General features: G+C 38.3%; 1 protein-coding gene across 1 annotated transcript in view; it reads left to right on the top strand.

The window, feature by feature from the left end:
• The first annotated feature begins 2,250 nt into the window (after positions 1–2,250).
• Positions 2,251–17,290, top strand: part of LOC115212995 (probable G-protein coupled receptor B0563.6) — a 15,620-nt gene continuing 580 nt past the window's right edge. Inside the window, exons 1-2 of the mRNA XM_029781908.2 lie at positions 2,251–3,383; positions 16,852–17,290. The exon at positions 16,852–17,290 is cut by the window's right edge and continues 580 nt beyond it. Of these exons, the coding sequence (XP_029637768.2) occupies positions 2,449–3,383; positions 16,852–17,041 (1,125 nt within the window). The 5' untranslated portion in view covers positions 2,251–2,448 and the 3' untranslated portion in view covers positions 17,042–17,290. The remainder of the gene's footprint in view (positions 3,384–16,851) is intronic.

Below are 17,290 nucleotides of genomic sequence, written 5' to 3'. Positions count from 1 at the left end.
GAGAAGCTTAAGTGGAGAAGCAGTTTGCTAATGACATAAATACACATACATACACTTTTGTGTACATGTATATATATGTATGTGAGTGTGTGTGTAAGTATGTTGTATATATATATATGCCTATATATGAATATAAGCGTGTGCGCGTATGTGTATTTAACTACACACACATACACCTACACCCACATGCTCTACACGTGCGCGCGCACGCACTCACACACAAACACATATATATATAGCTCAGTGCATAGACCCTCGGCTCAAAATCATGAGGTAGTGAGTTTGATTCCCGGACCAGGTTGTATGTTAAGTTCTTGAGCCAGACCTTAACATTGCTCCAGTTCACTCAGCTGTAGAAATGAGTTGCGACGTCGGTGGTACGAAGCTGTAACGGTCTTCGCCTTTCCCTTGAATATCATCAATAGCATTGGGAGGCGTGACTGGCATGGATGGGCGACTGCTGGTCTTTCATAAACAACCTTGTCTAGACTTGTGTCTCGGAGGCGAACTTTTTAGTTGAGAATGAGTGTTCTACATCGAGTTGGTGGATAAGAATTTTTCATTTGTGGATTAACAAGGCTACCTCTGGTTTCATCTAGTGAGAAATCTCTCGACAATTATGAAGCCTGCCAAATAGGAACATTGGTACACGTCTCCATTTTAGATGAGAAAACACGAAGCTACACGTGACTGTACAAGATTTGAGGATAAATAAATACACATATCATGGGAGGTAACTTATAGGAAATCATACCTTTTATCGACTAACAATTGATGAAACAAATATCACCAAACAGGCGTAAGTCTGAGGACGCTAGATGCTGTCTCTAAAGTGGATGGAGTGGGAGAACTGACCAGCCCGATTTACCGATTATTTTCTTGATTTGAAGAAGTGTCAACTGCTGATGTACCCACTTTACATACCTTTTCCAATGTCTAAGGTCTTCCACTATATTCTATATTGTACAGTGACCACAGTTGAGTTGAGTAGTAAGTTCATAGACTGTGACTCGTCTGTCTACAGCAATCATTTTGTCCTCTCATGTCAGTGGTAGCAGTTGATAGTCTCCCACTGCTTGGTTTGTAGTCGATACTGACTTTTGCTTCTTTAAACCTCAGCCTCTTATCAATGGCCTATTTTCGTAATCAATTTGTAGCCTTCTGTGGATTTCGGACACCTTGCAGTCCTCCGTTAAAAACTCAATGGTAGAATGCTTTTTCTGTTTGGAACCCATTATTTGCTTGCACTGAAAAAGAATAAGCAGTGCTTCTCTAGAGGAAGAGCTACTCTCCGAATATGAGCAACATGAATGATCCAAATGTCAGTTAATAAGAAAAAGTTATGCCAGCTTTTGCATTACTTTTTGGACAATTTGCTTTCACTTACCACACTCGCCTGGGCACTCAGAACATAGAACCGATATAAATACAAATGCCAATAGTAAGCAATGGTCTATAAATTCAAATATTTTCGTTTAGTACTCTTTTTCTTTCTTGACTGAAAGAGGCGTATACAATAAAATTCGTTAAAATACATATTTCAAAAGTTTGAACGCAAAACATAAATTTAAAATACTTGAAACATACATAATAATTTTAATGCACTTTTATTTTCATCATCACTCACGATCTCAGTTCATTAAAATATTCAATTATTTTCAACTTGTTCTTTCAAACGAGTAAGATATGCTTTGAAATGAAATTAAACACACAAATTAACTGCTGAATAAAATAAAAGTATAAATCATTGTTATACATAATTATAATTAACTGTATAGACAACATGTAAACATATAAAGCATTTACAAATACATGTGCAACCATACATGCTTAAACTTTAGATCATTAGACCTACAACAACTTCTTATCAACTTCAAATCATCAAATAGACAGATATCGGATTAGATAAAATTACGTTGCGTCAGAATCTATCTTACTAAACTGTCATATAATTTTTATTGGCAAGTTGATGCGTGAGTTGTAGTTAATTTGCCTCTCGAGTATAATATTTCAGCTGAGGGACTGTAGTCAATAATATTTCTACATCATCTCATTACATGGTTTACTAAAGAAGACATTAAGTGTCGTCTTGAATGTAACTGAGAAACGAACGAGCGATAAGAAGGTATATTATAGTCAAACCAACTGGCAATTTATTACAGATATTGCAACATAACACTAATGTCTTGGCAACAACCGAGATAAAAGCACAGACACTCTGATCGATTCCATTATAATTTTAGTATTGAAGATAAAATTCGTTTGGATGAGATGCTGCAGCCAACTATATGGCTACACGTGACATTGTTTATCTCAAATTATTAGTACTGTGTTTATATAAAACCATTTCTGGAACAGCTTATCTTCAACTCATTCTAGAATAAGATCCTTATTAATCTGTATTTTCAAAACCGAAATAAGAACAGAAAAGACAAAGAAAATATCAAAATGTCAATTCCTAAATATTTGAGTAATTCCGAACTAAAAACCAACCTAAGTGGACTTAACAGCGACCGCTTAATTCAACAAGTCGTCGATGTTATCAACAATAGTACCTGTACCTGCAGCAAACACTCTAATTACACAGTGACGACCCTACAAACAGCTCAGATAATATTTAGTCGCGTCGTCACCCCAGTTGTATGCGGATTTGGCATTATCAGCAATCTGTTGAATTTCATTGTACTATCACATCGGAAGCTGAACCAGTCGCCATACACATATCTCCAACTTCTAGCAGTCGCTGATTTTTGTGTTTTGTTCTTGACATTTTTCTACAACACTGTATCACAAGGATCTGGTAACAAAAGTTATTTTTGGAAGATTTATGATAGTAAAATTTTCTTTCCGGTCGTTAATATTTTTGTGACATCAAGTATTTGGTTGACAATGGTTTTGACAATCGATCGGTTCCGATTTGTACGATATCCGTTCCATGCAAAGACATTATGTAAACGAAGTTATGCTATCCTTAAGTCAGCTATCGTGTTTTTTGCTTCATCGTTAGAAAATCTGCCAAAGTTCTTTATGTTCTATGTTGAACTTGATAGCTCGGGTGATTGCTACACAACACAGTTATCAACGTTTTTCTCAAATACCGAGTCACTCATTATCCGGTGGTTTCATATTCTCCTAGTCAATGCCATCCCACTGGTCACATTAACCGTTATTAATTTTTATCTTGTGTATGCTGTTCACCAAGCACAGAAACTGCGCCGTTGTATGCAAGCAAAGGGCCGTCAGAGTTCGTCAGTCATGGACCAACAGCGTATGACTGTTACACTTATAAGCATAACATTCCTATTCATCATTTGTACAACAATGTCAGCCTTCGTCAATCAAGTTATTGCTGTTGCATTTTATGGAGGTCCACAGACTGTAAAGTAAGTTTATATTTATTACTGTTCTTCTTCTTCTTCTTCTTCTTCTTCTTCTTATTATTATTATTATTATTATTATTATTATTCTTATTATTATTATTATTATTATTATTATTATTATTATTATTATTATTATTAATATTATTATTATTATTATTATTGTTGTTGTTGTTGTTGTTGTTGTTATTGTCGTTATTATAGTAATAATAATAATAATAATAATTATTATTATTATTATTATTATCATTCAGTAGTTTTATTTTTATAGCGTGCTTTCACTTCACTACCGAGCGCAGCTCTGTGTGCCTTGGGTATGTGCTGTGATTTGTTGTGATGCTCTGATAGTTATTGTATGGAAAGTGCTCTGCGTAAGGATGTGTGCAGTGCCTAGTAGTGCAATTTTCTGTATGTTATATGTATTTGTAAGTCCTGGTGTTTTTGTTATGTATTTGTCTGAATATTTTTTTATCATGCCTAATGCACCTACTATGATAGGAATTGTTTCTGTTTTTAGATTCCACATTCTGGTTACCTCTATTTCCAGGTCTTTGTATTTTGAGAGTTTCTCCATTTCTTTTAGAGACACGTTGTCATCTGCCGGTATTGATACATCAATTAGAAAGCATTTTTTTTCTTCATGATCTCTGACAACTATATCTGGTCTGTTGGCCTTAATTTCTCTATCTGTGTGTATCGGCATATCCCAGAGTATGGTTGCTTTCTCGTTTTCTGTGACCTTTTCTGGTGTGTGCCTATACCATCTTTTTTCTGTTGTTATTCCATAATGTTGGCATAGCTTCCAATGTATGTAGGTTCCAACTTTGTCATGTCTGTGAATATATTCCTTCTTAGCCAGGACTGGGCAGCTAGAGATAATATGATTTATTGTTTCTTGTCCATCTCCGCATATTCTGCAGTTACTTGTTATATTTCTTTTCATTATATGTTTTTGGTAATTTCTGGTGGGGAGGCTTTGGTCTTGTGCTGCAATTAAAAATCCCTCTGTCTCTGCTTTGAGTCCAGAGCTTCTCAACCATTGCTGGGCTTTTTCTTTGTCTATTTCTTTTGCGTTTAGTTTAGTCCAGTATTTACCGCGAAGGGGCTTTTCTTGCCATCGTTTTATCATGGTTCGTTGCTGTTCTATTTTTAGTTTGGATTTCATTTGTTTTATAGCTTTTGTTGTTTCTACATCTTCTTCTTCTTCTTCTTCTTCTTCTTCTTCTTCTTCTCTTCTTCTTCTTCTTCTTCTTCTTCTTCTTCTTCTTCTTCTTCTTCTTCTTCTTCTTCATATTTATTAGGTGGTATGATTTCTTGTTTGTATTTGTCAGCTTCCTTAAATACTGAGAACAGTTTTTTTGTTTCGCTCGTGTTTTGCCGCTATTTGATCCAGTTTTCCTTCCTTCTGAAGTAGATATTTTTGCAATCCTATGGTGGTTATTTTATAGTAGTTTTCCAGTTGTATAAGGCCTCTACCACCTTCTACACGTTGTATATATAGTCTTTCTATGTCAGATTTTGGGTGATGCATCCTAGATCCTGTCATTATTTTTCTTGTTTTCCTATCTATTTTGGTCAGTTCATTTAGTGTCCAGTTAAGGATATTGTAGCTGTAACTTATAACTGGGACAGCTAAAATGTTAATACCTATTATCTTGTCTTTAGCATTGAGCTCTGTTTTTAATATTGATCTAACTCGTCTATAATATTCTTTTTTTATTTCCTCTTTCATTTGTGTGTGTTGAGTCTTATCTAGTTCATGGATTCCTAAGTATTTGTAAGTTTGGCTTTGGTCTAATTCTTTTATTTCATTGGTTTTATCTAGTGTGATGTTGCTACTCTTAACTAGTTTTCCTCTTTTCATGGTTACTTTGGCGCATTTTTCTAATCCAAATTTCATATCTATTTCTTTGGTAAATCCATGAACTGTCTTTAATAGTGTTTCCAGCTGTTTGTCATTTGCAGCGTATAGTTTTAGGTCATCCATATATAAAAGGTGGCTGATCGTTTTGCCGTAACATTTATATCCGCATCCAGTTCTATTTAGCATATCAGATAGAGGTGACAGTGCCAAGCAGAAAAGGAGTGGAGATAACGTGTCTCCCTGGAATATTCCTCTTCTAATGGGGATGTCTTTGGTTTTCATGAGTCCCTCTCATGAAAACCAAAGACATCCCCATTATTATTATTATTATTATTATTATATTATTATTATTATTATTATTATTATATTATTATTATTATTATTTTATTATTATTATTATTGTTTGACTTTTGCTTTACATTTGTGCAAATTGGCTCCAAGTCTCGCTCAGAGACCTCAAGAGACAACAAGTTGGAAGTTCATGTTGGTGTTATGCCTAGGGTACTTAGTGTTGTTCTAGAGAATGCTTAAGAAAATTATGCTTGTTTTAAAACTTGAGATTACATAGAAAGTATTTTGCGTAGGATATGGGCAATTCCCATGAGCACTATCTTTTGAATTTCTGCCATTTTGGGGTTTCCTGGTATCTGAGCTAGGTAGCAATCAGTCCCTTTTGCTATCATTCCCAGGGCACCTATGACAACAGGTATTGTTTTAGTCTTCAGGTTCCTCATTTTGCTAATTTCTATTTCCAGATCTTTATATTTGCTCAGTTTTTGGTTGGTCTTGATAGATACGTTTATATCGATTGGAACAGTCATATCAATGTGGAGGCATGATTTTTGTCTGACGTCTTTCAATATGATGCCTTGCTTATTCACATTTATCTTTCTGTCAGTTTGAATGGTAAAGTTCCAGAGGAGTGAGATGTGATCATTTTCAAGCACTGGAGGTGGTTTGTGTTCCCACCAGTTTTTATCATGGGGCAAGTCCAGGCTTTTGCAAATTACCCAGTGAATATATTGTGCAGCTCTATCATGCCTGTTGAGATACTCTGTAGGCGCAAGATGACTGCACTTGGAAACAACATGATCAATGGTTTCATTTTGTTGTTGACATACACGACATGTTGGGCTACTGCCGTTCTTTAATATGTTGGCCTAGTAGTTCCTTGTAGGTAGGCATTGATCTTGAGCTGCTATGATAAACCCTTCTGTTTTAGATTTTAAGCCAGAAGCTATTAGCCATTGATGGGTCAGGGCTTCGTCAACATCGGCATAATTCGCTCTCTTTGGGTATTTGCCATTGAGAGGTTTTTCTTGCCATTTGTCAGTCATAATATCTAAGCAGCAGTTTTAGCACGGGTTTTCATGCGCTTGTTTCTTGTATGTCTGATTATAGAATTTGTGGTATTTGGAATTCACTTAGATATTCCTTTGCCTGTTTTGTTACTGAGTATGATGCTTTCTTGTTTTCATGTTTTGAGACAAGTTTTAACATCCAGTCCTCAGAGTTTTTCAGGTAGGTGTCTAGGCCAATTGTGGCAATCTTCATTGTTAATGCCAGTTGTAAAAGTCCACAGCCTTCTTCTTTTCTAGGCAGATAAAGTCGTTCTATATCTGCCTTAGGGTGGTGCATTCTATGCATTGTCAACAGTTTTAATGATATTGAAACTGTAAACTGATATTGAAACTGTAAATGTACAAAAGGTAGCTTTTGCACATCTATCGAGGCCAAATTGCATTCTGATGTCATCAATGAATTGTTTAACAATCGCTAGTAAGTCCTTTAGTTGTTGGTCGTTTTTTGCAATGAGATGATTTATATTTTTATCGAGCATTTTATAACTGTACTGTGCATCATTGAGCAATTTTGAGAGAGGTATTAAGGCTAAACAAAAGAGGAGTGCTGATAGTGAGTCGCCTTGGAAAATCCCACATGAAATTTTTACATCACCAGCATTTAGAGGTTCATTATCACTGTTCAAAATTAATGTTGTTCTCCATGATACTTACAGACAAAATATTTCGCAGAGTAGGCACTATTTTATACATTTCCAGGCATTTCTCAATCCAGCTATGTGGTAGGCTATCAAAAGCTTTTTTATAGTCTACCCAGGCTATTGACAAGTTTTTGTGTCGTTTGTAACAATCTTCTAAGATCATCTCATCTTATTGATGAGTAGCTGATCTTTACAACCATAGGATCCACGTTTACATTATGTTTGTTCATTAGGGAATATGCTGCTTTGTATTAAAAAACTATAGGTATATTCCGTCAGGACAGATGTTAGCATTTTATACATAGCTGTTAAGCAGGTTATGGGTCTATGATTTTTTGGTTCATTTGTTTCTTCACTTTTTGGAAGCAGGAATGTTAAACCATTAACTAGCCAAGAGGGCATCATACTAGGGTGTTGCAAAACATCGTTGTAAAGTTTTGTTAGCAGTTTATGGCTCTCTGGGAAGGCATTCAACTAAAAGTTAGGAATTTTATCCTTTCCTGGAGACTTCCATTTGCTTGACCTCCCGAGAGCAGATCTTATATCTTCTACCTTGACACCCTCCCACTTTTGCTCCTCTAAGGAGTCCAAGTCTGTAGATATTCTATCAATCCAAGGGGCCTTTTCGTTGTGTGTTTTTTCTTCTGCCCAAATTTTATTCCCAAGTCTCTGTACTTCTTTTTTTGATGGGACAGACTTTACAGTATCTGGTGTTTTCCCTGTTTTCCTGTAAAAAGTTTTGGGGCTATTTTTGAACATGTTGTTGTCCTTGAAGAATCTCACACGCTTTTCATACCTTGCTATGCGGACAGCTTTAGCACATACCTGTATTGAAAGTGTTCCACTGCAACTGTCATCTTCCAAGCTAAATTAAAATTTTGCACACCACCTTCGAACAGTTAATTCATCAACAGCATCATCGCCATAAACTTCACAAAATTTTTTACAAGTCTTAGCAGTATTTACTCCTTTTGTAAAAACAGAAAAAAACATTATGACGCGAATATGAAAGTTTTGGTTATCAATTTCAAATGTCAATAAAGGGTGACCGGAATGAAAGATAAATCTGTTTTTAGTCAGGAACAAAGATGAAATGCACTACCACTTCAAACAACAAAGTTTTAACTGTGTTGCGTTTCAGGTGTGTTCAGTGAAGTATTAAAAGATTTAGTTTAAAAACGCTCAGAACTTTCTGGACAACGTGATGCGTGTGTGTATGTGTGTGTGTGCATGTCTGGGTTTGTGGGTGTGTGTGGAGTGGGATGGGATGGGGTGCGGTGTTCTTGTTTGTCCCCACCACCACTTGACAACTAGTGTTGGTTTGATTATGTCACCGTATCTTATCGGTTCGGCAAAAAGGGCCGATAGAATACGAGTAAGTAAACTCTTTAAGGTGGTGCCCCAGCAAGGCCAAAGTCCAAAGACTGAAACAAGCAAAATATAAATAACTAGCTTAAAGTGACCCGCTCTACGCGCGAGTAAGAGTGTGGTTGTTACTTTCTGTTGCTCCCTTTCTGTTTTTTATCACCACATTATCCCTCTTAGTTTCTCTCTCCTTTCTCTCTCACTTTCCTACTCTCCTACTCTTTCTTTCTCTCGGATTCGCCTTCGCTTTCTCTTACTCTCTATCTTTCTCTATCTATTTCTCTCCCATTTATAAACAACAAAAGATCTTGAGTAAGTTGTGAAAGTAAAATATTTTGAAAGATCAATCATAAATATCAAGCAGTGACAACGGAAAGGTCTGCTTCAAGACAGACAGCAAAACACTAACATTTAAAAGGACAGACGAACTTGCAAGCTGAATAAAAATTACAAAAATATTGGAAACCAAAGTTTGAAGGGATAAAATCTGAGGATAGTAGAGTCACCATGGCTGGCATTTCTTAACGACGGACAGTAACGTAGTGGCAGTTTAACGGCTGGCGAAAAATTTTGAACTTGATGTAAAAGAAAATTCCTAAACAGCCGCTCCTGTAAATTTTAATCCCCTTCCAGCCCCATTTAGACCCCTTTTCACATTTTGGTTAATATAACCCGATTTCTTTCGGGTCTACTCGGGCCACATTTTATAAGATGAGGAATTTTGTTCTAGAGATGACGCCTTTCATTTGAAGAAAAAAATAGTTGCCATGAATGGGAGCAGACTTGTCAAAGTGTGCGTTTTTTGCCCACACCTAACATTTAAAAGGGACAGACGAACTTGCGAGCTGAATAAAAATTAAAAAAATATTGGAAACCAAAGTTTGAAGGGATAGAATCTGAGGATAGTAGAGTCACCATGGCATTTCTTAACGGCGGACAGCAACGTAGTGGCAGTTTAACGGCTGGCATGAAATTTTGAACTTGATGTAAAAGAAAATTATTAAATACCAAGTTTTGAAGTGATTCTTTCTCACGACAGTAGACTCACCATGGCAAGTATACAAACCTTCTTCATGATGGACGGCAACGCATTGACGATTTAAAGGCTGGCACAGATTTTTTAGTTTGATGTAATAGAGAATTCCTAAACACCCGCTCCTGTAAATTTTAATCCCCTTCCAGCCCCATTTAGACCCCTTTTCACATTTTGGTTAATATAACCCGATTTCATTCGGGTCTGCTCGGGCCACATTTTATAAGATGAGGAATTTTGTCCTAGAGGTCACGCCTTTCATTTGAGGAAAAAAATAGTTGCCATGCAAACTCGCTAGCACTTTTAACATAGGTGTCATATTTTCAGCTCAACCGGCCACATAATGCACACATTACATATATATATATATATATATGTGTGTGTGTATGTGTGTGTGTGTGTGTGTATGTGTGTGTGTGTGTGTGTGTGTGTGTGTGTGCATGTGTGTACGCGTTATATATATAAATGTATACAAATCATATATATATATATATAAATACAGATATATACACTTTGTATATATACATTATATATACATATTTATATATAGAGCACACACACACACACACACACATAAATTAACCCAATAAATATCTGATTCATAATATTTGTTCTCATGATTGTGTGATTGTAGTGGCGATGATAATTCTCTCTATGAATGCAGACAGACGTAGAGAGAGAGTGTGACCGCGCTGTCGAAGGCCGCGGGGGAAAATAGTAGACTTTCCCTCGCTTTCTCTTACTCTCTATCTTTCTCTATCTATCTCTCTCCCATTTATAAACAACAAAAGATCTTGAGTAAGTTGAGAAAGAAAATATTTTTACGCTTTTTAAACCCTTCGTCGTTATTCTCATTCACTCATTATTACTTTCTCACTTCCTTTCACTTTCTCTCTATAACGTTATAGAGAGAAAGTGAGGGAAGGGAGGTAGACGCTGTGAAACGACGTTATATAGAGAATGTGAAAGGAAGGGAGGAAAGAGAGCGAGAGATGGAGAAAGACAGACACATAAAAAAATGAGAGTAGACTTGTCAAAGTGCGTTTTTGGCCCTAGCAACGACACCTTTTAAGATGGGGACTTCTAACCTAGCTCACTCGCATCCTCACCTCACTTTACATGTCTTTGTAAATTTTGGAGTCGATTCGAGGGGATCTAGTGGCCTTTAACCCGTTCTTAATGCCAAACCAGACAAACGAACTTTTTGCATTTTAGAATTATAATATAGAGATAAAAAAGTGCGGTTTTCAAATTTTTGTTCTACACTTCTCTGTGTAGTATATTTCTACTTTCTCCTGCTCCGTACTCCAATTCTCTCATTTTGAGGTTGGTGTTTATATTTAATACTAGCAGAGATGTCTCGCATTGCTCCGGATTAAATGGTTTAGTTTGTATATATATATTACAGTTATGTTGAAACATGTGATACGGGAAAGTGCAGCATTTGTGGAGTAAATGATGGGCTAATTCGATTAAGCGTCATGTCATGTATCCGTTTGGAGGATTCCAAGCCCTAACCTGTCATGGAAAATTGGGGGTGAGGTGTATATGAATTTGAACGCACCGAAAAGCTGTCAGTGGATATCCTCTCCTTTGCGGCGGCCGGCACTGTGTCTAACACGACCCATTGTATAGTTGACAGTCGAATGAATGTAGGTGTAATGGAGATATTGTACGTAAATGGGTACACTCCGGAAAGAGGATGCATGGGTGACTACAACGTGGAAGGGAACTGTTGAAATGTTGCAGAAGGCGAAGGGTTGACATTGGATTGCTGGTGTGGCTTTAGAAATAGAAACATTAACTGAGCCTATACAGTCACATGAGAATACGTAGTGAAAAAATAAAGAGTATTGGCTTATTACGAGTTGGTGGGAGTAATTGGAGAATATGCTTTCAAACTGAAGTCCATGCAGGAAACTGCTTGTTGATGCAGTCTTCGGGTTTGTTGGTATTATGTCGAAATGGTATACATCTTTACCATTTACAAAGAGTAGTGGATATAGGAGCGCATTATAGGAAGTAGTAATTCCTACAAAACCTCTTGGTAATTCCAAGCAGACGTGTGAGGCGTTTCGCCAGCACTTTGCTCAGTTGTTGAGGGAGAGTGGCGGGTCAGAGACGGTATCAGACTTCAGTCCCTACCTCAACAGCATGCCGTGTCTCGCGACGGCCGACTCCGAGCGCTGCAAAAGGCAGATAACTTCAGTCGAAAATCAGGATGCCTTTGTCGGCTACATGTGACGCAAGTCGCCCAGTTTGGATGGTCACGGGAATTTGCCAGACTTATTCTCCGATCTCTTCGAAACGCTCTACTGCAACTGGCAGCAGAACGGAAGTATTTCAGTTCTGAGCCAGCCCGTTGTGACGTTGATAAGGAAAGAAGAAAACAAGAGGAACACATTAGAAGCCATCATGCCCATAACTCTGATCAACACAGAGTTTAAGAGTATGGCCAAGGTGTTATCGAAGAGGTTGATGCTTGTCATCGAGAAATTGGGTGGGGAGGCGCAAACCTGCGCAATCCCGACCAGATCCATTCATGACAACCTCCACCTCATGCGATACATCATAGAAAGGGTAGGGTGTAAACCTAGCTTTGGTGGGCTCTGATCAATTTAGATCAATCATAAGCATTTGATTGGGTCAACCATCGGTACCTGAGGGCTGTCGTCAACGCAACTGGCTTCGACCCCGCTTTCAGAGGTTGGATCACTACAATGCACAGTGCATCTACTCGGTGGTCAAAGTTAATGGCCACCGTTCCATATCTCCCGATCGGTCTGTCAAGGGCACCCTTTCTCCTCCCTTCTGTATGTATTGATTCTTGAACGTTTATTACGGAAGCTGGAGCTGCTGCAGGACATCATACTCGAACCGAGACGCGGAAGGGCTGAGTAGGCTTATGCCGACGACATCACCGTGATGGTGTCGAACACCTCAGAAATCGAGTGGTCGGCACATTATTAGAGCAACATGAAAAGCTGACAGGAGCCGAATTTAACCTGGCAAAGTCGGTGGACTTGCAGCTCGGCACCTGGAGAGGCAAGTCCATGGCGTCCAACAGAGTCGTTGGCCGATGAACGGACGGACTGGTAAAGACCTCTAAGTGGATAAGAATTCGGACGAGGTGGAGAATAGAGTCTCATCCAGAAATGGGCTGCAAGGAAGCTGTCACTGAAAGGTTGGGCGGAGGTGGAGAATGTGTACATCGCGTCCGTCATCTACTACCACCTGACTGTCGTGCCTTTCCTCCTATCGCGCCTCACCAAGTTGGAGTGCCTTCTTTTCAAATTCTTGTGGAAGTGACAGGTTCCATTGGTGATGCAGTCCACCTGGTGCCAGCACGCTTTACGTGGAGGGTTGGGCATGCCGTGGCTAATGATGCGTAGACATGCGCTGAGGCCGCGCTATCTCCAGATATTCTGCCTAAACAGTGAACAGGTGTGGTCGCTGTTTGTCAAATAGGCCTTTCCCCAGCTCGTCTCCTTGACTGAACTGCAGTCCTGAATCAAGAAGAGACTCTGCCAGGCAGAGATAGCTCCCTCTATCAAATGGACATTGCCAATACAGGTACATGGCGTGTCGTATGCCACATGTAGAAATAGAGTATTTTGTTCGAGGAATCGAAATCACAATCTTGCGACCTTGAGCGCAATACTGCTAGACCACGCGCCTTCACTATGTATTTTTGTGTGTGCGTGCGCGCGCGCGTGTTCATACATATACATATACATTCATATTGTGTATCTATCAACATACGCACATATGTACATAGATATATGCACATACGCATCTCTATACATACACACATGTCAAAAAATATAAAAAAATAAAAAATATAAATATATAAAACAAAATCTACTGCACGAAGTCAATAGCAAACGTACTAGCAACAAAAGCAACAGTACAAGGAATAAAACAAGAAAAGGATTTTTAAAGGGTCCAGGAAAAGGATAGATAAGAATGATTTTAGTTTCTGCATTTCACCCTTAACTTGCCATACTAAGATTAGATTTATAAACATGACTTGGAATTGGCGTAGAAGCAGTGATACCTACCTAACAACCTCTGGCCACTAGGCATTTTTACTCGAATTTTCGAGATACTCTCTCGCTCTTTTCCCTTCTAGTCGACGACGAGGTTCACTCTATGTTTTCTCGGCTAGGGTCGAGTGGGTGGCAGAAAGCTTGTATCTAAAAGTAAGTACGATCTTTCTAGATCTAGACGGCATTAGTTCTGGATATGAAGAACAGGAATGTTGACAGTAATGCTTTCAGACTAGTGCCCTTTTATGTTCCAACAAGAACTAAGAGGCCTGATTTTTTTAGACGTTTTTAAACATTCCTCGGAATATCAGGTTTTGCGACCAACTGGAATAGAATCTTAGACCTTCGAAGAAATTGTGTGGGTGAAGTCGGTAGGAGGGAGCGTGTATAAGCCTCGTAAATTTTCTCAGAAACTCCAGTTGCCTAATGCATAATTGTAGACTGTAAAAGTCTGCAGCAGGACATTCAGGTAGTATTTAAATAAGTTTATGACTAGATTATCCGTTAAGTTTATCGAAAATTTGCCAACACAAATTCGTATTTTTGTACAGTTAATACAACCATGACAAGTAGTCAGAGACTCGGTTATGAGCCCTGAAACTAAATTAAGCTCAGGACGAAAAGATTTAAAGCACAAGAACTAGTTAGGCGATAATTAATTAATAATACCATCAATAATACGTGGTGAATATTGTTAAAAAGAAAACTTAGAGAAGCAACTCGTATCCTAGGCGATGAAGTAATAATTGAGAAAGGTAGAGTAGAAGGGGATGTCAGTAAATCAATTGGAGGTGGTGCAAAGAAGCGGTATCATAAACGACGTCCTAGCGACGAGAATGTCCTCTTAATTCTTCGAGACGAAACATGAATGATGCACTGTTGGTGCTAGATCGTGTACTTTGAAACACAGGGGTCCCAAAAACAGTTCGATAAGCCCGGGTAATGGAAGTGCAGCGAAACAACAAAGCCAACTTTTGATTGCGGGTAGACCGCGGCTGGCACATGCTGTCAGATTCCAATTAGGCGCGGCTTTCTGGAGATATGTGGTCAAACAGTTTGCAAGGTGCGCTGGACTGGAAACGTTGGTCTTCGATTGGCGAATCTCGGCCAAAGTTGCAAAGATCAGCAAGCTTTCATTTCTTGTATGAACGTGTGTGTGTGTGTGTGTGTGTGTGTGTGTGTGTGTGTGTGTGTGTGTGTGTGTGTGTGTGTGTGTGTGTGTGTGTGTGTGTGTGTGTGTGTGTGTGTGTGTGTGTGTGTGTGTTTAGCGGGGGATCTTTTCGATTTCTTCCAACCACAAATTTTAGTCTGAAAATTTTCAAAAATTGTACTTTTGATATAGTTATGCATGCTAATGACGAATACCGCATTCATTATTTTGGAAAATTTATAGCAAACAAGTTAGAAACATTAAATGTTACGTATTTTTAGCCATTGAATTTTAAGCCACTGTCCTGACAACGGCGATGGAAACTGTTTGTTGCCATAGCAGCTCCGCTTCATTATTTGTTTCATTTCATGGCTGGTTATACTGGAGATGTAGTAGGAATATTGAGAGTCTGTGTACGCTAGAAGAGGCACGTGGCTGGAAGGGGGAACCCTTCCATTTAGAAGTTTAATTTTATTTATCTACTCCTGGTTCGTGTTGACGAACCAGGAGGTTTTGAAAGGACGAACTAGGGATTGGTGCAGCTGCGGCAGTAGATTATGAAAATTATTTACGGGAAGTTTGCGCTGAAGATTTGCTCCGCAATCCAATGAAGATTGCAGGTCCAGGCAGAATTGTAGAAACAGACGAAACATTCTTTTCGAGAAGAAAGTACAACCGAGGTCGAATAATATTACCCGAACAGTGGATTTTCGGCAGTGTGTGTCGCGAAACTCAAGAATTTTTTCTTTACACCGTACCTTCTCGAGATCGTAACACACTCGAAGATTGCATTCGTCGATTAATTCTGCTGAGAACAACTAATTACCGTGATTTGTGACGTGTATACTTGCATATTCCTGAGATACCAATGTACCATTTTCGTCACAGCACAGTGAACCGCAGCATTGAGTTTGTAAACTTGCAAGACGGGAACTATATTCAACAAGTAGAGGCACTTGAGTCTGTCTTAGGCGAGAGAATAAACGGTACTAAGGCACTCATCGCTCTGCACTGGACTCGTTTCTCTGCCAGTCTATGTGGGCAGCGAGGTGTGAAAACATGATTTGTTTGAATTTGAAAAGATACTGAGTGCATAGCCAAATTTCGTTAAATTAATAACATTCTGATACATAGTTTTATTTCATTGTTTCCTGCTATTGATGTTCATGTGTTTTCAGTTCATTTCGGCTGTTATTTCTTATGGCAGGTCGAAAGCAAGACTTATGACAATAATATTATTATTATTCCAGGTTCTGAGTTCAAATTCCAACGAAGTCAATTTTGCCTATCATCCTTTCGGGGTCGATAAATTAAGTATCAGTTGCGAACAAGGTTCGATCTAATTGACTGGCCCCCTCCCCAAGAATTTCGGGCCTTGTGCCTTGAGTAGAAAAGATGATTTAAAGTCGACGAGCTGGTAGAAACGTTAGCACGCTAGCGGTATTTCGTCTGTCTTTATGTTCTGAGTTCAAATTCCGTCGGGGTCGACTTTGCTTTCATCCTTTCGGGGTCAATAAATTAAGTGCCAGTTGCGTACTGAGGTTCTAATCGACTGGTCCCCACCCCAAAAATTTCGGGTCTTGTACCTAGAGTAGAGTAGAATAATATTATTATCCCAGGTTCTGAGTTCAGATTCCGTAGAGGTCGACTTTGCCTTTCATCCTTTCGAGGTCGATAAAATAATTACCAGTTGAATACTAGGGTCAATGCAATCGACTTAACTCTCCCCGAATTTGCTGGCCTTGTGCTAAAATTTTAAATCAATAATATCATCATTATTGTAATTGTATATGAATGTAAATCTTCAAGTGCTTGGTAGAAAACAAAAAGATGTTTTAAAAATCATTATTTCATCTTTTTTTAGTATGTGTGTGTGGGGGGGTGTATTTGTATACAAATGAAATATTCTTTATTGTTATTTTCCTCAATATTCATCCACTCCCCCTTTCTCTTCCTCCCCTACATTCTACTACTACTACTGCTACTAATATTGAAATTCTCTCATCCACAGGACACCTCTCTTCAAATTTTTGCGAGCATTTTCGAATTTTCTAATGACAGTCAACCACTCCATGAATTTTGTGATGTACTGTGCTTTCAACCGAAAGTTCTGCCGTGTCTTCCGCATGACCATTCACAGGTGGTGTTCAGTGTTTGGTAAATTTTCTAGAAGTAAGTCTGATACAATTGAACACATATAACAAAAAAGACACGTTAAAAAGTGAATTCAAATAAAAAAAAGTACAAAAACAAAAGCAAAACGGAATAAAAACAGGAAAAAAAGCGGACTAAAAAAAGATAAAGAAACAATATGAACTGAAATCAATTTGATGCCCAAAATACAGAAACATGCATTCTGTCTTCTCTTTTAATGTTCCAGGTAGAAGACACCCACCTCTCAACTATCACTCTTCTCTTCGTGTTTTCATTTTCTCTCACTTTCTATTTCT

This window comes from Octopus sinensis, linkage group LG1 (assembly GCF_006345805.1).
Source record: "Octopus sinensis linkage group LG1, ASM634580v1, whole genome shotgun sequence".
Lineage (NCBI taxonomy): Eukaryota > Metazoa > Mollusca > Cephalopoda > Octopoda > Octopodidae > Octopus > Octopus sinensis.
This window is presented reverse-complemented; position numbering and strand designations above follow the sequence as displayed.